General features: G+C 39.5%; 1 protein-coding gene across 2 annotated transcripts in view; it reads left to right on the forward strand.

The window, feature by feature from the left end:
• Positions 1–23,296, forward strand: part of stpg2 (sperm-tail PG-rich repeat containing 2) — a 49,006-nt gene that overhangs the window by 1,203 nt on the left and 24,507 nt on the right. For both annotated transcript variants that reach the window (XM_071483087.1, XM_071483086.1), the window contains exons 3-10: positions 138–305; positions 2,299–2,466; positions 6,112–6,227; positions 7,224–7,335; positions 11,558–11,665; positions 16,795–16,954; positions 18,678–18,841; positions 19,048–19,140. In XM_071483087.1, coding sequence (XP_071339188.1) covers positions 138–305; positions 2,299–2,466; positions 6,112–6,227; positions 7,224–7,335; positions 11,558–11,665; positions 16,795–16,954; positions 18,678–18,841; positions 19,048–19,140 — 1,089 coding nt within the window. The remainder of the gene's footprint in view (positions 1–137; positions 306–2,298; positions 2,467–6,111; positions 6,228–7,223; positions 7,336–11,557; positions 11,666–16,794; positions 16,955–18,677; positions 18,842–19,047; positions 19,141–23,296) is intronic.

Here is a 23,296-nt window from a genome sequence, read left to right on the forward strand (position 1 = left end):
GAGGCAGATCTGTTTGAAGTCATTCTCAAATGGGAATATATATGACAAGAAATATAGAGTAAATCTGTTAAGAAAAGTACTCCAGTTTTGATCAAATATGTGTTGATTGCAGTCTCATTCTCTCCTGATCTCTTCAGCTAAATGTCCACGGTGGCTGTAGTCTTAAGAACCGCTCCAAGCGTTTTGAGAAGGTGGTGTCAGGGGTTCCTGGCCCTGGGGCCTACAATGTGCTGCCTGTCTCAGGAAATGCACTCAGGGCTGTGACAGCAGATGAAAGACAGCCTGAGAAGCTTGGCAGAAAAATGGTAAGCGAAGATATATGACAATGATTTATTATGGAGTTGGCATTTTTACAGTGTGTCTTTTATGTGTGAACTTTATGTGAAAAAGATACTTGTTAGAAAGGGTCAAAAAGTAATTTAATACAACAACAATACACACACATCTACACAACAGTTCATAACTTTAATTTTCACATACTCAGAATAACAAAAATACAATGACATGCAAAGATCTTCTCAGCACTGTGCAGGGTAGTGTGCTGTATCTGTGCCATTTATCAAGATATGAATAGCAACGCTTCCACTAAATGTGGTGCCAATACTTGCAGACGGTACCTTGCCAATACCTTTGCCTTTATCTCTGGCAGCTCTGCCATCTGTAGACCACTCAACACCAGTCTGTGGAATTTACAGCCTGCTACCATAGAACCTGTTTAGACTTTGGTCTAAACATTTACATATTTCCTGTTGTAGTTAAAAACTGTAACTGTATTTGAAAACATGACATTCAGTAATGCATACATTGAACATGAAAGGCGAAACAAAGGAAAGTTACAATACGACATTGATTGTCCTTATAAGTCAGAAATTCTATCACATTGTACAAAATAAAGCTTCTCATATGAGCAGCATTCATGTACAGAGAGGCTTTGTAATCATGATAATGATGGCAATAATGAGGGGTGAAATGTGAAGACACCAGACAGAGGGCGAGTCAGCATCTGTAACTTTAACAATTCAATAGATAATACCTTCGTCTTAAATACAGGAATGTAAAATATCAGCAAGGATCAGGATGATGAGATATCTCTCTCATGAGATATGAGATATATATCTGAAGTTCACTTATCATTGGTGACAGTAGTGTCATTACACTGAATATGCCAATTTTAATGTCCTCAGAGGCAGTAATAGTGGCAGAGTTAGGCCTCATTCTGACTTTGGCTCTTACACATGAGCAGTGATGAAAGCCTGAGGACAGCAGTGTATCTATTTTACTTCTGTTTGTTGTAAACGCCAGAAACTTTTCTCCCTCTTTTCTGTTTGTTGTCCAGAAACAAGGAGGTTTTGGCAAGCCCGCTTGACAGGTTTATCATTACTATTCATCAACTTCAACACATAGAAGAGCTTTGTGGCATTTTAAATCCCAATTCGGTACAGCGAACCCCTCCTTGTGTTTGCTGTGGAAGATAGTGTCTCAGGCGGGTTGAGAGTTTAAGATGAAGCACCTAAAAACAAGCCAACTATTTTATCCTTTAGCTCACTTAATGCCTTGCATGATATATGAACTTTGGAGAAACGCTGTTGAACTTTGGATAAAGTAGCCTGTCCAGTAGCCTCCAGATTCATCAGCAGTGATAGTGGGACATATGAACTTCAGCCTTGCAGTGAACTCAGAGAAGATATTAAGTTTCTCCTTTCATTCTCCTGCTATGTCAAATTTATGTCCAGCGTATACAAACACAGATAAGCTCTGGGTTAACACTGAGCTCAGGGCTTTTATCTGATTGAGACTGACACTGATGATTAGTTCACTTCTTACAGAGACAGAAAATGGAGCATTTGAAAAGGCTCACCACCAAACATTAGAGAGCCCCTATAGAGGTTATGTTCACACTCTTCTTCTTCTTCTATGCTAGCTGTAATTATCTGAATAGCAGGTATGCATGCACACACATGCACACACACAGATTCACCTTTCTCTCAGCCATGGGAGGTTAGAAGAGTCGCTTCCATGTATTTTGACTGAGATGCCTTCATTGCTGCTTCCACAGCAGATAGTGTTCCAATCCCAACACATCTGTCTTTCCTTCTTTCTTCATCCTTTTTCCATTTTCCTCTTTTGTTTCTTATCTCTTACCTCCCCTCGCTCCTTCCCTCTCTGTCTCTGTCCCTCCCTCAGTCTCACACTAAATTGGCCCAAGGCAGTGCTCAGCTACTTTGTAAGCAAGGGCATCCTCTCCATCACAAACCCTGACTTCTCCCTGTTTATTCTCCTGCATTTTTCTCTGAGCAGTGGCTGCAGGCAAAAAGTCTCCGGCTGGTTGGTCAGTCAGATATTCCTTCCATTCCTTCTCCGGGCCAGGCTTATGGCTACGAGGAGGACGTCCTGGGTGTGCTCCGTAAGCAACTGCCCCCTCCTAGGGACCCAACCCTGGGGCCAGCCTACTACAATCCATTGCTGGTGAGGACAAATTCACAAAACACACACATGCACACTCCTGTTGAAGTTTGAATGTACATCCATCAGTATGTGAAGTGCTCATTTGTGCACGCATGTGTACTTTCATTAGTCTGTGTGAGTGTGTGTCTGAGTGTACTTACTCTGCCCGCGAGGCGAGGTCCATTAGTGTTAGGCAGATCTAATGCACCGCTGAACCCCCACCTCACCTCATTCAGTTGGCCCAAAACCCATTTCCATAGCTAATGAATGCAGCTCCACTTTAAAAAAGCCACAGCGCACCAATGCTCATCCATTTTACATGCCAACAAAGAGAGCCATTAGTAATTATTCTTCAAGCTATATTATAATATTCACTTAAAATAATGCACACGCCTGCTGGTCTGGCTCTCAATTAAGTCATTTTTCATCTGTTAATGACCAGAGGAAATCAACAGTGTCCTTGAGTGTTGGCTGAGGTTGTGTCAACACAGCAGAGCAGGCACAGAGGCATGCTGTGATTTAGGGCCATCAGCAGTGCATCCATCCTCGGCTCTTTCTGTCTGTCTCAACTTCTGTTGCTCTCCCTTTGAAAGTTCAGGCTCCGTCTCTGTCTGTCTCCATCCCTCTGTCTCTCCGTCTGACACACTCACTCCTTTAAGCTCAAACACTTCCCCCCGCCCAGTGCTCCAACTGGGTTCAAAAGTGTGAAGAGGCGGAATTAAGTGGTTGTCTGAGGACGTAACATCAAAGTGGCGGGGCAACCTTTGAATGATAAGACATTAGACGGAAATCAAAAGAAAATAATTTTGTTTTTCTGTCTCAGTGTTATTGAGAAACACAAAAACAGCTTAATCGGTTTTATCCACTTGCCCTAAACGTATGGGTCAAGTGTGTATCATTACATTGACTTCCAACTTAGTACACAGAACTAGAGACAGGCCAATAAGCTGAATAGTTTATAGTTATTGGTTGGTATAGATATTGGTAGAGGCACACATGGTAGTTGTGACAATTTAGTGTGCATATTAAAAGAACTTTGGACTACATTAGAAACAGTATCACCATGAGATGTTTTGTTTGTTCAGCCTGTGTAGTATTGGATTTGGCAGATTATCATAACACATCTGGCCAGATGGTGATGTGGAACAGAGACTGTGTATAGAACTGAAGAAATGGGAAAACTGAGAGGCTAATACTGCAGCACTTTCTAACTGGACAATCAGTGAATGACAGGCTTTGTTGCAGAGTCTATATGAATAATGCTTTCATTGTTTATCTGTAAAGTAACTCTAGTATATTGGCCCCCGGCAATCAAATATTGGTTGCTCTCCACAGAATTGTTATTTGGTGTGAAGATGTGAGATGGAAATGGAGATGTGGGCAAGAGTGTCCTCTCAGCAGAACCTGAATCAGATGCAGACCCATGCTGGGTTGTGTATATGTTTTTGGAAAGCAACACCAGCAATTTCAGCCTGCAGGATCCTGCCCACACACGGCCCTACCAAGAAAAACTTTTATTTGTGGTGGATTTTTTTACTCTCATTTAAATAATAAATAGCCTTCCATTCCATTTTATCAAAGCTGAATTAATATGTTCATACCCACTAGCTGTGTTTTTGTTTTTCCTTTTAACAGCTCTCCTTGACATAAATAGGCAATTTGTGGCTTTGAACTTAATGCCAGCTGCGATACCATCATGGTGCTTGTATGTGTCTGTGTGCAATGCAAAACAGTTATGTCTGTCTTTTTAACTTTAAGCATCTGAACATCCTTCTTTCCTATCTCCCATGCTCAAAACTGGATTGGAAGATCACAGGGGACAGAACCTCAGATCTCGTCCTCCAGTCACTGTTGAAGTTGAGATAAGTCGACAGACACCATATGGAGTTAGAAACTTTTTGAGACTCCCTGCCAGTCCTCTCATAACCTGCCTCACAGAATAGACAGTTGGGTCAAGGAAAATGTTAGAAAAGAGACTGAAGAATCTCAGGTGCTTTGATTTTTTATTCAATAAAGGATGTTATTTTCTGTCTGTCATTTTAACACAGGTGTTTTTAAAAATTGAGGCACAAGTAGCAGATTTTGGAAATTAATTGGGACCCAAACTGTTGAAGTTTGAAGTTGAAGCTCCTTATGAAAAACTGCTTATTGGTCCTACTTATGTTTTAATGAAGACTATAAAAATAATGGAATAACATTTAATTTAGGATGTATTTAGTTATCTCAGTACTCATAAGCTGACATCACATAGTAAATTCTGCTCTTAAGCAAATCCCAAACCTCCCACGGTTACAAGTCCAGCGCTACGTTTTTTGTGTATCACATTAAATTCATTTAATAGTAGACATTGCTGTGTGACACAGTCTTTTGGCATATTTAATTTTTACCTATCCTTGTTTTTTTTAGCTATGCTAGCAGCATTGCTCCAGGGTTGTCACTGTCAGTCAGTACACTCCTGATCCCCAGAGACTGAAGCCAAAAGACTGTAGTGACTCCCTGACTTTTCCTGTAGTGCCATCATGATGTTGACTATTTTGTTTTTTGTTTTTTACTGAAATTTGAGATTTGATATGGAAAAATGATCATGCCCAGTCTAATGACTTTGGTGATCCACTGACTTTCCCTTAAGCACCATTAGCAGGTCAAAACAGTGAAATATCTTTATCCTTATCTACTGGACTGATTAGCTCTAACCCAAAGACTATGCAGGTCCCCCGACTTCTGCTCTCATGCCACCACAATGTTCATATTTATGGTTTCAGAAAAAAATTCCATAGGTATTGGATGGTTTGCCATGAATTTTGGTTAAGACATTCATGTCCCCCTCAGGATGAATTGTAATAATTTTGACCAGTGACCACATACCTGCAAAACTAATTGGAGATGCATTATGTTTAGCACTTATTAGCAAATGGTAGCACACTAGAATAAGATGGTAAACATAATACACCTGCACAAGATCATCATGTCACTGTAATCATGTTAGCACGTTCACTGCAGCATGTTGATTTAAGCTTTTAGCTGAAAGCACCACACTGTACAGCCTCATAGAATCAAGAGCCTGGCTGTCGACTTCTAGCGCCGTTAATGAATAACTTACCTTTTTCTCAGAATGAATTGTGCAGAAATTCAAAACCCATTTATTTTATTTTATTTTATTTATTTATTTTTTTAAATTTTAAATTTTTTAATTTTTAATTTTTAATTTTTTGCATCACTCTGCCATATGTTTTTGAGAAAATCTCCCACACAGTATCTCTGAAATGTGTTTGGCCACAGCCAGTCATTTCCAGACATAGCCTCTCTCAGCTGTTAAACAGCGGCCTGAGGCAGAGGAAGCAGGCTGTAAAACTTAGAAAGATAAGAAAGGATGGAGGGTCTCCCCTAGATCTCAGACATAGTTTGGCATTTGGCTGAACTTCACATTTCATTCAGCCCCAACTTCATGAGCCCTTGCTGGAAGAGAAAGCACATAAGAATGAATGAATCAGTTCTATTTTCTACTTCTTTGTTCATCCATTTATCATTGTGTTATCTCCTTCTCTCCCTTCTTTTCTCATCTTCCGTCTTTCTTTCTTCCTGGCCAATCTTTCTTTCATCCACTCCTCACGTCCTCACTGTTTGGATGTCTTTCTGGTCTCTCCTCCTCCCTTTCTCTTTCTACAGTCAGAGATGAGTTCTGCACAGAAGTATAAAGGGGTCCGCTTTGGCAACATGACAGGGAAGCGAGGTGAGGTGACGGTGGAGGTCGGACCAGGTCCAGGACAATATTACCCTGAGATGTGAGTATTACATGTCATGTTACAGAATTTAATGATTTTTCAGTACCAGTGGACAACAACATTGTCATTGTCATTATTGTCAGTGTATATCAGTGATAAAGCAGTAGTTTGATACTAATCGGACCACTTTCATATTTGTACAGTAAATATAGTGCTCCAGCTAACAGCCGCTTAGCTTAGCTTACCTGAATAGACTGGAAACAGATAGCTTAGCCAGCTAACTGGCTGCAATGATTCCCCTTGGAAAGATCCAAGCTAGCTGTTTCTTCTCTTTTCTAGTCTCTTTGTTAAGCTAAGCTAACCATCTGTTTGGTTGTATCCTTATATCTACCCTACAGACATGAGAGTGGTACCAGTTTTCTAAAGGTCGGTTAGACACTGCTCTTTAGCCCTTACAAAGAGAACAAAGAAAATATTGCACCAAAGTGAACTATTGCTTTGCTCCTACATTTAGGTCATTATGTTTGACATTTCTCGCATTGCGTTTCTATTGATTAAGGATGGAGCTTGATCAGCATTTCTAAACTGGTGGGCACACACACCCAGTTCAGCTACTGATAAAGGAATTGACTGAACGACAGAAGGGAAGGTGTACGTGTGAGCAGTCCTGCCACGTAAAAATAAATGCAGACAAACATTTACATAGCCACACCAACATGTCAGTGATACACATGTGATCATTGGAATCATTTTGAAAATGATTGAAAAGTCTGTCTTTACACCCTTTGAAGCTGCTGATAGCTGTTATTTCAGCCTCCTCTTCTTTTCTCCCCTTCACTCCTCATACTCTTGTTCATTCCTTCTCTCTCTGGTCCTTTACGCTTTGGTTTGTATATTTCCTCTTATTTACTTTTCCATTATATTGCTCTTTTCCCTTCTCATTCAGGTTATTGTCTCTGAGACACTGCTGTCTCTTTTTTGTTTTATTTTTTTTATCTCTTCTATTTGTTTGTCTTTGTCTTCTGTTCTCAAAGACATTGTCTTTGTCTCTCTCAGAGTCCCCGAAACATACTATGAAAACATAAATCTTAAAAAGGAACAGAAAGGCAGAACTGAACTTATCATCCCTCGCTACCATGAACTGGTGCCCAAGCAAGAGGAAAAGAAGGTGAGTTTGCGTGTGTGTTAGTGGGTGAATTCATGTGGTACTGTATATGCTAGGTTTGGATAAATGAAAAATCTAAGAGATAAAAGCTTTACCAGAGTGGGATCAGTGTCAATCTCTGCCCCCGTGGGGGGCATATCCCTTTAAAGTGAGCTTATGTAACTTGCTGAACAGTGGCCAATGTGGCTACAAGTGGCAATTAAACCTGCATTAATTGATTTTTTTGGCTCTTGGGGGCAACACAACAAGCTCTAAACACAACATTGGCACATTATCAGCTTGGAAAGTTGATATGGTGAATGTGTTAGCAAACAGAGAAACATTAATATTGATTTGGAATCATGTTTCTGTTTACCTGAGGAATGTAAGAACAACATTACTCTCCTTTTAGCTCTATTTTGAGTCTCAAACAACCCTTGAGAAAAATAAAAAAGCTTTGTAGTTGCTAAATGCCCACCTATATTCATAAGGTAGTTGCTTACTTTTGGTGCTGTGGTAGGTTATGTTGACCCCCTTCTGTTTTCTACATTTGTTCTGTCTCTTGGCCAGGTTACTTATAGTCGTGATGTACTTATACATGCCGTTAAAAACCACAGATCCTAGCAGCCTAGCTAATCTCATAACTTGCCTATCTGATTTTAAATCCTGGATGTCCCAAAATTTCCTTAGATTTAACAATGATAAGTCTGAAGTTATTCTGTTTGATCTCCCTAATTCCGTCAGCTCTGTTGGTGCTAATCTTGGTGGTGTGTCAAATAATGCTAAGCAGGCTGCTAGGAATTCAGTGTTAATATCAGAATCAGAATCAGAATCGGTTTTATTGCCAAGTATGTTTCCACATACAAGGAATTTGTGCTGGATTGGTGCAATTGGGGATCAGGGGGATCAGTGACAGTGGGGCTCTCTCGCCTTGTTGATAAGGCTGATAGCAGATGGGAAGAAGCTGTTTTCGTGGCGAGAGGTTTTGGTCCTGAAGGACCGCAGCCTCCTGCCAGAGGGGAGTTACTCAAAGAGTCACTCAAAGAGATGCTAACCTCTGTTTTGACGATCAAATCAAAAATGTTGTGAGTCTTTTCTCTTCTAGCTCAAGGTAAAGCTAGCTCTCTAAAATTAGTTAATTTTTATCTATTGCTGATTTACAAAAAGTTGTACGTGCTTTTATCTATTATCAGCTTGATTATTGCAATGCAGTTTGCTTGAGTATCAGCTAGGGCATCCTCCACTGTCTCCAGCTGGTACAAAACGCTGCAGCTCAACTCAATGCCAGGACAAAAGCATGATCATATCACCCCTGTGCTTGCCTCCCTACACTGGGCTCCCTATTAAATTTGGAATTGATTCTAAAATTTTATTGCTCACTTTTAAGGCCTTAAACTGCCTCGCTCTTAAATACCTCTCTGATTTATTGACCTCGTATGTGCCCTCTCGACCATTGAGATCTGCGGATGGAGCCTTGCTGATTATTCCCAGATCACAGTTTGTGACAAAGGGTGACTAAGCTTTTGCTATTAGAGCCTCCACACCATAGAACTTTCTTCATCTCCTTCGAAATCTGTTCTTAAAATCTTTGTCTTTGTGAAAGCTTTTGGAAATATTTGAGGATTTTATTTATTGTGTTTTATTCCTAATTGTTTGATCTTATTCATTTTATTGTTTTTACTTTTACCTCTGTGCTTGTTGTTCTTTTGTCATAGTCTTTCATTTGGTCTTATTCTCATTTTATTTGCATTGAACTGGTTTTATTTATTTTTGTTATACTGTGAAGAAAAATGCTATATGAACAAACTTTATTATTATAATTATCATGGGTTGTCATGTTGACGGGCACCACAGCTGGTGTGATCCCATTGTGAGATAGTCTGTGGTTAAATATGAATTTTACATTTGTAAGAGGAAGAATGTGTGTTCTTTCAAATCTCGCTTTAATACATGCCCATAATCATGGAAGCCAACGCTGTAATTTCACATTCATGTCATTTATTTGCTCAGCCCACCTGAAAATATTTTTTCATGCTTGTTTTTAATGTGTCATTTCATGAGTCAAATAACAAGACAGATAACTGCTGCTGAGACAGACATGAAACTTTAAGAACCTATTATTAGTTTGTAGATGGTGTATATACAGCAATATGTTAATACATTTTATTCTATCAATCATGGGATTTGGAATTTTAAGAACAAGAAATGTAACTCATTAACAGTACACATAATTCTAGTTAAAGTACACAGAAAGCCATCATAATCACATTATGAAGAATTAATAGATTACATGCACCACTTGCCCCCACAGTCACTGAAGCCTCCAACCTTCAGGTTTTTGCACACTCTGCCTTTTTTAGCATATCATATAATGTTGTTGTAGTTACACTAATTTGCCTTGACTTGCTTCAGTAGCGTCCTTAAGCAATAGGACCAACTATATTCTTGTGCAGTTAAATAGCTTGTTGATGCAGATTGATTCTTAACACAAAATGACTTGAAAACTCCAAACTAAGAATGAGTCAGTGACATAAAAGAGCACTATGATATACAGTGAGAACAAAGTAAGTTTAAGTACTTTGGATTTCTTTGGGATTTATTCAGGTACAGTTGATTTAACATGAAATGATTCATCTGCCTCCCTCTATGACTCATAGTTTATCTGTTCACCCACAGAGGGCAGTAGAACATAAGCTTTAAACACAGACTGGCAACTACACACAGACACACACACACACACACACACATACACACACACACACACACACACACACACACACACACAGACACACACAAATACACACTGATACACTAGAGCTGGTTGATTTGAGGGGAGTTACTCACCTGCATATGAACTTGAGTGTGCCAGGAGTCTGAAAAATGTGGGACTGGATTTGTGGAGAGAGAGTTGAATGTATCCCTGCTGTCAAGGACCTGCACCTACACTGTCTCTCTTCTCTTCCTCTCCTTTTTGCTCTGCTGTCCCTCCTCTATTTTAGATTTGAGTTCATTTGCTTGTACACAGTTCATCATACGTGACATTTTATTGCCTCTGCTCTGCCTCTATTTATAGAATACATAGCTTCTAAAATGACTAAAGATATTGTCAAAGTAATTTATTCTGTGACTCTGAATAAACAACTTTGCCTTTAGTGTACACTTGTGTGTGTACTCCATGCTGTACTTGGACCCCCTAACATCATTGCTGCACCTCCATCCTTCATCATTAGTACCTCACCACACATGTACACCCCCCCCCACACACACACACACACACACACACACACACACACACACACACACACACACACGCTGACCAGATGGGTCATTACCCTCAGTGGAGACACTCAGGACAAACACTTTCACTTCCTAGAGATCAGCAGACAGTGTGCCTCTAATAGCTTGGGTCTTTTGGTGTCATGGCATGTTGACATGGCAAGGACAGCGACTGAGAATTCCACCTGAACAAACCATTATGGCGTAAAACAGATGAGTTGTACCAGTACAATGCTTGATATGAACCTGTAAATATGAAGTTCACTGTCAGTTCATCTTGGAAATGTTGTGAATTCCATGTCCACATTGTGGATGATGTTTACAGCACTTGTTATTTTTAGGAGCAGCACTGCTCCCACAGGGGAAAAAGAAAAGAAGAAAAAAAAAAAACTTGGCACAACTGTCTAACACTGGATCTAGGATTATCTACCTTAAAACTTTCACTCCCCTCCCCCACCTCAATTTCCATGCTGTTTTATTACAGACCTAGTTAAACTACCTCTGGCCCAGAAACCTTGTGGGTTTAACACAAATACAAAAATGTCCTGGTTCTACACTGGGGAATGTGGATTTTTTTTTCTTTCTGTCTCTGTCTGTTTTTTTTTAAATTATTATTATTATTTTTTTTAACATAAATGACTTAATTGCAGAGTAGAAAGGGTAAAGAGCTCCTTCTTATGGTGACTTTTCTGCATGTTTTCACCATTTGCTCACACATCTCTGGCATTGCTTCATTTTTCACTCCTGTGTCTTTCATTTACTTCATTTTCATAACAGTCTTTACCTCCTCACCTCCCTGTTTCCTTCATTTATCTCAGAAACAGAAAGAAATCAGAGCAGTCCTTTCACTTCTGATCTTCTAATTGGCACCAACACATGGAAAGCGATATTACCAAAGCATGTCACTGCATCCCAATATAAATATTACACTTGATTTATTGTACCTTTCTCTCTCGCTGCTTCCCATCAGGGAGTTCCAGGGCCGGGCCAGTACCACATCAGAAGTCAGTTTGAGAAGCCTGTGAAGTCCAGTGGCAACCTGCTGAAATTTACTCGCCCCTTCCTTTCTCAGACTGAGGTACAGTACAAACTGAAATAGGCGAAGTTCACAGTGAAGCTATTCACTGCTCTGTGTGTAGCCTGGTGGGTCCATTTTCAAGTGAATCATGCTGTACTGTGTAGAGCAGTTTCTTTCTCAATTTTAGTACTGCTTTTGTCCACCAGGGTCTATTTCAGTTTTCCGTTTTTTGGTTTTTGCCTTCCTATTGCATTGATCCAATGTCTGTGTACATTCAGTGCCGTCTGACTCACATTTAATTATTTACAGACAAGAATGTGAGACAAGCCGACAGTACAGCTGCTTTGTATGCAATGTTTTACTGGTCGATGTCATATTGCTATTTTTACACATTTATTATACATACTAATTTACTATTTTACATATCTATTTTGTAAAAGAAATATTATTGTAATTAAACACAATTACCTAACATAACCCGAAACAAAGACCCTTGTGTAAATATGTAGTTATGAGGGCCCATACTGATTGTAAAGTGAATCTCAGCTTTGTTTACACCTGCTCCAGCTCATTTTTTTGGCCACTTGAGGGCAGGGCAACAAGATGAAGGGTTGTAACCGTTAGTAGATACTGTACAGTAGTAGCGCAGTAGTTACAGTAGCTGTCTTGTAGCAGCTGCAGTTACGCTCGAGTTAACTTGATAACATTGACTGTGAGCGAGAGTGTAAATAAAGGTGTTCATGACATGCCCCTATCTTTGACTGCATTACCACACTTGTACTTCTGTCATCTTTTTGATCTCTGATGTAATCTGAACTCTCTTCATTTAATCCCAAAATAAAACATGGGTGATAACAGTGTTGTCATGTGTATCAGCAGGAAATTTGGCATATATACTGTGGTAGAAGTGGCCCGGCACAACTCTACAGTAAACCCCATAGCACCTGGTCAGCTGATACGCTACCATTCAGAATTAAAAATAATTCAGCTTGTTTAGCTTATACTTGACTCTACATAATGCTCTCAGGCAGAGAAAACAATCAGACCATACTGAACAGATTAGAGACATATATATTAAATTTACAATTTCTCAAAGGAGAATGGATGTTAATATGGAATATTTAAGATGAAGTTGCAGATCCAAGACAGTAAGTCTGGTTTAGCTTGTTTAATTGATGTGAGAGTGGAGGATTTCTTCAGATGGGGATGAAGATGAGTTTATTAAGAGACTCAGAGGAGCGAAGATGAAGGATGTGAAAATGTGTAGTTTTACGTTTCAGGAATAGCTGAACTCCTCTGTGGCACTGCCCCACAGATTCACTCCTGTGAAACTCTCTGACTGATGTTTTAATTATCACTCTCACACACACGCGCACAATGTGACAGTGTCTGCTCACACACACAGACACATTAAAAATTCAGACATACATGTGTGTGAATTTTATCTGCAGACAGATATAGATGCCAGACAGGTAAGTTTGCCAGTATTGCTGACATGCATGCAAATGAAGACACCCACATTTTTGCATGTCACACACATGCACGCACGTACACACACACACACACACACATACACACACACACACACACTCACACACACACAAAGGTTTCCTGAAATTACCTTAATAACATCTGAGACATAAAAGATTTTGGTAGTTTCCTGGTGAGAACAACAGATGCAAGATTGTCGGGTTTATTTGATGTGTGGGAGCATATGTGTGCGTGTGTGTGTGTGTCATAGTTTGCTCTGACCTAATTTCCCTGGCCACATGCTGTGTTAGTGCGTCGACCCTGTGATGCCACGTGTCACAAGTCATCTCCAATGCAGAACTAAGAGCGTCAGTTTTCTTAGATCTTCGTTTCCCTGTGGTTCCGGTTCCATCTGACACTGTTACCCTGTGGAGGGATGGAGAGGAAATGGGGGAAGGAGGGAGTGAATGAAGGAGGGAGGAAGGGGAAGATAGGAGGAAAAGCTGGAAATCTTCCAGTTCTTGCCTTTCCTCCTCCCTTTGACTTCCCAATTTCCCGATATCAAAGCAACAATCTGACACTTTGTGAAAACATGCCTTTTCCTCGATGCCCATTCACCTCGCTGCCACACTCATTCCCCCTTTTCCTTTTTGTTTTTTAAAACTTCTTTTATGCCTGATATTTTTAAGCTTGCACTTATCTTGTTTCCCTCATTAATCATTCTATTTCTCAATTTCCTTCTTTTTTCTTCTCAGTTATAGTTCTTCCTCCTCTTTATCCTCCCCATTCACATTTGGTTTCAGTTCAGTCCCTTTTATCTCTCATCTCGAGGCTTTTCACAACATTTTACAAAAAATGCACAAAAGCTTTACTAAACAGTTGTACTTTTTGATGTGGAAGCAACATTTAAAGCCAATCACTAAATATAAACCTTGTGTTGTGAAAGATTAATACATAAATTCAAAATTTGATTTGTAAACAGTTAATAAGCTTGATGCCCAAAGCTTGTAAAGCTCACTCACAAAATGAATCCTGAATCCTGCTGTCTGACCTCCTGAGAATGCAAAATAATGACACTAAGTTAGAGGCATTCATAATGTTGACTTTGATGTAAAGTGTGATGATGCTGTCTGAGACAGTGTTTAGCAAATTAGTTATGTGTGTCTGAGAGTTGTTCCAGTGTAACATGACATTTTATCATTCCTAAGCTGTCATGTTCACAGCCAATTCCAACAATGACAACCCTCAGCTCTGATAGACATATAAAACATGCCGGTGACAAAGACATGAAACTGCAGTGCAGTGTTAGGCAAATGTGATTATCATACAGTATACTATATGACAAATGAGAGCCTGCCGAAAGGATGTAACTGATATAAAGTTTTTTTCAGGCTGAACACCAAGCTAATTTCCCCCCTGCTTTATTTGCACGTCCCCTCTAAAATTTGATTTGCTTTCAGTCTAAAGTGATAGTTTGGGTTATTTGACGTAAGGTTGTATGAGGAACCAGGAGAAAGGGATGTTTGACTGCAAGATTAAGTAATGAAAATATTCAAAATATAACATACACTTGAACTGATATTGGATTTTTAGGTGGGTTAGGGTTATTTTTTAGGTGGTCAAAACGCATTTTTTCTGCTGTCTCGATCCACAGCAGCACATCACTCAGCTTCTGTGCTGGTACTCCTGAATGCTTATCCGAACTGGTAGGGTGCCGACCTGAATCTACTGCAGGGAATACACTGGCTATGGATAAAAGCCTCATACAACCCCACATCAAATAACCCGAACTATCACTTTAACATCGAGTGGGGTTGGGAGTTTTGTTTGGTGCCAGAAGAACATGAGGGCACTTCCATTACCTCTGCTGTTCCATCATTCTGTGGCCTCATTAATCCACATTAGCAGATGTGAAGACATTCTGTCGCTGAGGTACCCGCAGAGGCAACTCGCATTGAGAGAACTTTGACTCTTGGCTTGATTTTCAAAAGCATTCCTTTGGCATTTCTTATGAAATGTGTTTGGAAATGGAACAACAGGAAGCATAACCAAATAAAAAAAAAAACAAACAAAAAAAACACACCTTCATTCATGTGAAATGCAAGTAAAGCTCAGTCAGTCAGTTTGAGAGAGGAAAAAAATGTGTCCATGAATAAGACTTTACTAAAGCCAGTAGGGCAGAGTTGGCCTGACAGATGGTCACAAACCCCAGCTCTACAACTGACTTTGAATGAACACAGTTTGTTTCGGCCTTGAAACCGCATGTCTTGTAGTTCCTGCACTTCTCCTTTCTTCTCCTCAAATACTCACTCAATTTCTAACCCCAGTACTTCCCCGCTCAGTTATTTTCCTCTCCTCTCCCAATTTCCTCCCCCAGCTACACCTCTTCACTCGTTCCTCGCTTCCTCTCATTTCTCCTTTTCGCCTAAAAGCTCAATAATTCAACCGTGCATTGCTAACACAATTTCTATTACCCCAGAACTAATTTTCCATAGGCTGCATCTTGTTTAAATGGAAAGTGTAAATCAATGATTGGCATGTTTCCAACAAATGGGTTATATTTAAAATCATTCTTATAGTTGAAACATCAGTGTGTGTGTGTGTGTGTGTAATTGTTAGCATGTCATGCTTGTATTTGAAGGAATCAAGGTCTTTTTATTCCTCTGTTGCGTTCAATAACCGCCAGCTGAATGGTTCAATTGTGAGAGGCTGAAGAGAAATTTAGAGTTACACTGAAACACAGTTCACCTTCAGTAATTTTGACAGAAAAGGCAACTTTTCTGCTTTGGTCTGTTGATTGTCTGTGCTGTTATAATAGGCTATCAGATAAACACATTTGTACCCTGGAGGTGAAGCTGGCAAGCACTGAATCATCTCTGATACCAGCAAAACAGTCAAAGAACTTTATGTACCTACTGTGTGCATATTATCTTTGGGTTAAATATGCTGTTTACCCCTTCTCATTTACGTTGTCCTCATCTCACCATTTAGTTCTGTCTGTATGCGTTTTTTTCTCTTTTACTCTGCTCTCAAACATTGTTTTTTCTCGTTCTCTCTTTTTGTCTCATCCCTTTTTTTCCACAGTTAGCAAGTTTTTAATTTTCTGAGAAGAGCTTTTCCAGTTTCTGCATTGGGATTTATGAAAAAGGATAAAATAGAGGCTAGGCAGACAAGGGGTATATGTTATGGTGAACGGAGAACAAGTATAGCTGAGGGTGGAAAAGAAAAGCTTAGACTAATCAAAGTTGAAAGGGTGATTAAGATGAAACACATGATTCAGTTAAAAACATGTCCTTTCCTCAAATCAAATCAAAATTGCTGCTGCATCTATTAACTTTGCTTTCTGGTGTGTAATGAGCGGCCCATGGTGCAGACAGCGTGGTCACAGACTTTTAGTCACGTGCTCATGTGTGGAGACATGGCACTCTTTCATTTCTGGTTCCTGTGGACAAAGCAGATATTCACAACTGGATTTGTTGCTGTGTTTCAGATAAGGGCTGAGTAGAGAAAATACATTATTTTTTATTTGTGATTTTAAAACAGTACTGATGTCAGCTGGATCATCATAAATAGCTATTAATCATTAAACTGTACAATGTCAGTGTGTGTAAGGGACTAGACTTAAGATGCATTTCTGTCTAAATCTCCCTCCTGCCTCCACTGTGTCATCTCTCACTCTAACCTTTATCTGTCTCTTTCCTTTTCATCTCCTCCGTTAGAGGTTTAGCAGTGTGAAAGAAGTGTCGCCACCTGTTGGTGTCTATAATGACCCGCGCTGTGCCCTGGAGCTGCTGAAGAGGACAACAGGAGTGAAGAAAAGCCCATTTGGCATAACTGCAGTGCGCTTCACTCCTAACCACAGAAAATGCTCCATACCAGGTCAGTATATGTGTGGTTGTGTGGATGCCGTTCAGAGTGATATTCCTCTCTGATATATGTAGTTATATTTTACAGATCGGATCCAGTGTTCTCTTTGACAGATATCTTACAGAAAATGTTGCTCCTTATGTGTTAATATAATGGATCTGGCTCTTAGAGTTAATAACGAAGGCTTGTCTCTTACCATCCATGTCCTGTCAGACATGACTGACAGTTCATTGTCAGCTTATAATGTCTGAGGACAGTGCTTTTTAGCATTTTAGTTTGTTTTAAAGTCTGAATCCCATTCTCTTTCATTTCAAACAACCAATGTTCTTTAAAAGTTCAGATTTTGACTTGACATGGCCATTATATTCAATCTAGCAAGTTATAATTAAGAAAATAAGCACTACTTTGCAGCTTGTATTAACATTTTGAAATCAAATGAAAGGGAATTGACCTCTGCTGTGGTTATTTCCTGTGTGTGTGTGTGTGTGTCCAATGAGTTGTAGAGGTATGAGTCCTTTCCAATGCATTTAGCTTTTGAAAGTCTGAGATAGGTTGAAAATGGTCTTAATTATAATCTGTTTTTAATCTTACAAATTAAAAAAGAGTCCAGAATATTAATCAGTGATATTGAAAGTAAAATTATATGTGTATGTATTCATTGCAGGGACTGTAATTATTGCAGGGACTGCACATATTACTATATTATTATATAATAGTATACTGTATATACTGTCCCAGTTTGTGGGGACATTCCATGATTTTTGTGGACAGATGAAAGGTTTTACAGTGCAGGTCTGAGGAGGTTTTTGATAGGCTGTGTAGTTTAATTGAAAGGTTTTTTTTCATGCAAATACTTTGCTCTCAATCAATTTCTGATTCTTGTGGATTTTTAGAAATTCTCTGATAAGTGCAGTAAACAAAAATCCAAACCATTGGATTTATTTATTTGGTGTTTTTGCAGGAAAGTGTTTCTCAGTTGTGTTGGTAAATGGACTGCACTTACATAGAGCTTTCCTAGTCTAAGAGGCCACTCAAAGTGCTTTGCAATACTTCATTCACTGATACACTCATACATACAGTACATACATTACACCCATACAAACACTCATACACTGATGGAACAGCCATCAGAGGCAATTTGGGGTTCAGTATTTTGCCCAAGGACACTTTGACTCAAGGACTGGAGGAGCTGGGGATTGAACTATTGACCTTCTGATAAGTGGACGACCCGCTCCACCTCCTGAGCCACAGCTGCCCCATATTGCCTTGCATATTGTTGTATTTCTGTGTGTACATGTGTTTTGTGTATTTGGATCATGTTTATACATTCTGCACACTGTGTTGTCATCTTGATGAAAATGTTTTCTTAAGTTCCAGTGTGCATGTCTTTCAAGGCCATGATATTGTTAGTAATGTAGAATCATTCTTCTGTGTTTGGGAGCATTTTCTTCTCGAGCAGTTACCAAAGCAGTTGTTCACACATGCAGACATGATACTTCACTGCTGATGACAGATAAATTAAAATAGCAGAAACACACTAGTCTCCATATGAAATTTAGTGTAGTGCAGGTGTAGCAGAGCCAATATTGGTTGGAGAGGTAGTAAGTAACACAGGTACTGATTCTCTAGGATGTCGTCTCTGACCATTTTATCTCAGATCAGTAAAAAAGAGAACAATGTAAAAATTACTCTTCATAAACACACACAATAATCCCCCTGTCTGTTCTCTGTCCAGGTCCAGGATCCTATAATGTGTTTGAGCAAGGTTTAGCTCAGGAGAGTTTTAAAAAGGCATTTTTAGGGCGAAGCAGGAAGGGAGCCTTTGGCTCCACTGCTCAACGCAACTCCTTCTTCCACAACAAAGAATCAATAGAGGCCCCAGGTCCAGGACAGTATGAGGTAGGAAGCTCCATCAATGTACTGTACTCATTCGTTTACTCCTTTTTGAGGAGATATATATATATATATATATATATATATATACCCTGATATTAACTGGGCTGAAATACAAAGCTCTGTTATAACCTGAGCCTTACATAAAAATGTTCATATCCTTATCACAGAGTTTGCGTACTTGTGTGTGACAGCTGTATGTTTGTATTCAGACAGAGAAGAAGACAGAGGAGTGTGACAAAAAACAGCACACAGCGGTTTTCAAATCAGTCACCGAACGTCTGGCATCATCACTACTTGCTAAAGTAAGACTCCTTCTCACTCTACTCCCTCTTTCTCTTTGTTTCCCAGTTTCGGCCACTATTGTCTTTGTCCTATTTTTTTTTATCCACACTCCAAGTTTCTGTTGTAAAGCTGCTCAAGCCTACTTAGCAGAAGAGTCTAATATGAAGTAAAACAGCATTACATGCCAAGTTTTTACTTTCATAATTGGGCCATTGCAGCCACAGCATCTGACCCACTATGCCAAGGGTCCCGTTTTCCAGCAGATTTTCTTTGACTGCTTCTTTTCTTGGTTTCCTCATCCTGCTAATGCTCATTTACGCTGAAGAAAACAGGTCACAATTCATGATGATTAGTTTTGTGTTCCTCTCCCATGTTCTTCTCCCTTTTCCTGGGGTCTTCCTTGTTCCTGTCCCTCACCCACTTTCCTGACTCTATTCCTTTCAAAGTTGTTAATAATATATTTACATACCTGGCACTGACTTTCCACCTCTAAGTATAACTTTATTTAATTGCCATTTTTATAGATAGATATTCAACTTACATATTCTTGTCTTTATTTGAATAAAAATCTGAGTGTTTCTGCAGTCACTGAGCATTAATCTTAATGGTTCCTTAAAGAGACTCATTTATTTAAACCTCAGATCCAAACAGCTTTTAATGATTTGTGTCATTGAAATCCACTGACTCCTGCAGGTTAACTTTCCTGGGGTGAAAGATAAAAAAAAGCTATTCCATATTCTTATGGACTTAGAATTGTGAACAAAACTTCTCAAGTCTAATTGAAAGAGAATAAAAGTAATTTAAGACCTAAAAAATAGCTCAAAACAAAATCACACTCTTAGTATTTAAAAGTATATTGACCTTTCTCCACTTTCATTTCAGTGATTGAAGTTTCTCCTCTCTTCTTGCTATAACTTTGTTTTTGCATCTGCTGCCAGTTTTGTTTTATTTATGCTGCTGATATTTTCAGTTTCAGTTTTGACACAGTTGGTGGAGAGAAACAGAAAAAGTTGCACTGCTTGTTGCACTTGTGGACAATTGAGCTGTTACTCTGAAAGGCCAATGGGGACTTACCCCTGAACACACAGCTGGGAGCTTTGTGTCAGAACTGAAACAGAAAATTGTCATAAACAGTGAATCTGTTTACCATCTCTGTGAGATGGCAGCAGTACAACAATGTAAAGCCAGTGAGTGTTATTTTAGGGCTGTGTGTTTTATAAATGCATCCATTTTTTGGTTTGGTTTTTGGAAATATTACTAAAACCCTTGTTTTTACACTTTTGCACAAAACCATTATGCATGCACTGCTTGATGTTCATGTCGACAAATAAATAACAGCAACGGTGCTACATTTGAAAAAGTGACAATGTTTGTATTGTGAAAGCTGGGTTTCTTTGCTCTGTATGACACAGAATTGTGTTTACTTGCATATAAATAATGTGCTAATGAAGAAACACAGAAGCAGCTGGTTGTGAGGGTTAGCAATTGAATCTTACTGACTCTGGTATTGAAAAAATGTTCTACGAAAAAATTATGTGAATTTCCTGTATGCTACAGCATTTTAATATTCAGGATACACAATTTGTATTTTCAAGTACCAGCTGTTGTTTAATCTGATTAACTCAAAGGTTAGAAGTGTTATCTAAATCTTGAGGCAAAGGTCTCCCGAACTGATCTTAACACAGCAAACTATGCCACTCTCTAGAATGACAGAGTTTAAAGGGTAATTCAGCTTGACTCAATCTCACTGGGTTTAGTTTGTCATATCATGACGTTTCATGCGCACCCCTCACTTAGTTATACACTGCTGATAGAACTAACTTTCTCACAGTGACTTGTAATAAAGCAAATTAGAAACCCATATACATGTACACATGGACAAGAATTTGGCTTTCTCCAGGTGAAATCCAGCAGTGGATCACATTTTTCTAATCCCAGACTAATGGCAACAGGAGAGCAGCTAAGATGGAGTTTCTGACCCTTTGTGAGCCAGGCTTGAATGTCCTTAAATTAACTATTACATCTAAGAGAAATGCTGTTTTTACTTGACAGAATTATTTTAATGATAAACATGCTCACTTGTGAAAATGATGTTTCACAAGTAAGAAAACAACTATGTTTAAGTCTCATCCAGGCCCAGTGGTTAGAGGTCCTCAAATGTCTGGACACAGAGCCATGCTGGTTGTCATTCCTGCTGTCTAATCAGGGGGTGTTTTTTAAACCATGCACACCAAGTGACTGCAATTAACTACCTGGTGGGACATGAAACCAGCTGGACTCTGGGTACAGAGGAGCAGGCTTGAGAGCTGATGCTACAGTGTTCAAGGAGCATAGGCTGAGAAAAATCTTCAAGTGACACACATGGAAATATCCATCCATCCAAAAAATCCATCCCGCTGTGCCCAACACATTAAAACAATGTCATAAAACTATTTGAATAGCAAGGAATCTAATTTTACTGTTCTTATGAGTTGCACTGTATGTCTCTGCAATTAATTTACCACTGGGCAGAGCATGGCATCTGTTAGAGTTTCAGTTTTTGCACTCGTGGTATTTTGCATGGCAATTTGGATAAACATAGTCACAGAGTTATGTGTATTTCTACAGTTACATTATTGTTAGTGTTACATCATCAATCATATTTTATTGCATATCACAAATGAACTTAAGCAAGTGTGATGAGACTCATTAGAAAACTGAGAATGATCCATTAAGAATTCTGGTGCTGATCGCCTCTGTAATAGTCGCTACCTCATATATCTGTCTGCACTGTTTGCCATTTTTCATGACAAATGCGCCATGTAGTTCTCTGTCAGGCTGCAGTATATTGTACTGATAGATGGGCTGGCTCACTCAGAATCCTCGGTGTGCTACCTCCTACTGCAAACAGTAGAGAGCTAAGTCCACATAATGTCTGGATATAGATCTGGATGTTGCAAGTTTAAATGGTCAGTGGTAGATTTTCAATACCTGCCAGACACACACACACACACACACACACACACACACACACACACACACACACACACACCCACAGACACACCCACAGACACACACACACACACACACACACACACACACACACAGACACACACACACACACACACACACACACACACACACGGTGATTAAAGATTTAACAATGGCTTGAACTGGGTTCAGTTCCCAGAGGCAGTACCTCCAGGTCAGTTGTGTTCCCACAAACATAATTGGCCATGTTTGCAGGTGGGAAGCTGTCGGGGTCGAGGTGAAAAAAAGGGGCTGGTGGCACCACATACCACGGAGGTAGCACATGCCTGTCTGCAGCCCTCCTCGGGCAAACAGCAGGGTTAGCAGTGACGAGGACTGCAGTGCGCAGGGTTTCAAACTTTCCAAACTGTGAGAAAACAGTGAAAAAAATAGCAAAAACACAAACACTAAAAACCCCTAATTACTTATTTGACTGTGTTCAGAGACACAATATTACCTCCTTATTTCCCTCCCTGTCTCACTGGTTCTTTTTTCTTTCTGGCTAGTACCTCAGAGTGCTTTGTGGAGAAGATCTGAGGCCACTTGTAATGGCTCCACGCAGAGCCTCCTTTATGGCCAGTTAATGAAAAATCACCTGGGGATGTCTTTGCTGTAACAGTTAGCCACATGCTGCGCTGCAGCCTATGCTGTATCCCTGGTAACAGTTCCCCACTGGGACGGATATTAAAAGAGTCTAATCAGGAAGCAATCATGATTATGAGAGGGGAGTAAGATGGGAAACAGAGAAAGAAGGCGGAAAGTACGTTGGTATTTTTATTTGTTTCACTGGTTCTCTGTACTTTGACTTAAAAGCTTTGTCTAGCAGAGGAGGTCGACCTTTTGTTGGAGAAATTATTCACATTGCATTGGGTTTAGAAACCTGAAATGTAAAAGACATACTATCTGAGCTGAAATGATAAAAGGTGTCTTGTGAGGGGCATTAAACACAATAGGGAAACCTGTTATCCGACTTCCAGAAGATATTTAGTACATTCTTTCCTTTTTCTTTGCTGGTAGCTGCTTTTCACCTATTCCCAAATCCTCGCTAAAATGAAATTTTAAATAAAATGAAACAGTGGTTAAATACATACTGAACAACATGCATGGCACCATCTATTTAGGTTGATGTTTCTTATCGTTTGTTGTGCCCTCATTCATGTAAGGATG

The sequence above is a fragment of the Trachinotus anak genome, unplaced genomic scaffold (genome assembly GCF_046630095.1).
Source record: "Trachinotus anak isolate AG129_WGS33_773 ecotype Australia unplaced genomic scaffold, CSIRO_AGI_Tana_v1 ptg000008l, whole genome shotgun sequence".
Lineage (NCBI taxonomy): Eukaryota > Metazoa > Chordata > Actinopteri > Carangiformes > Carangidae > Trachinotus > Trachinotus anak.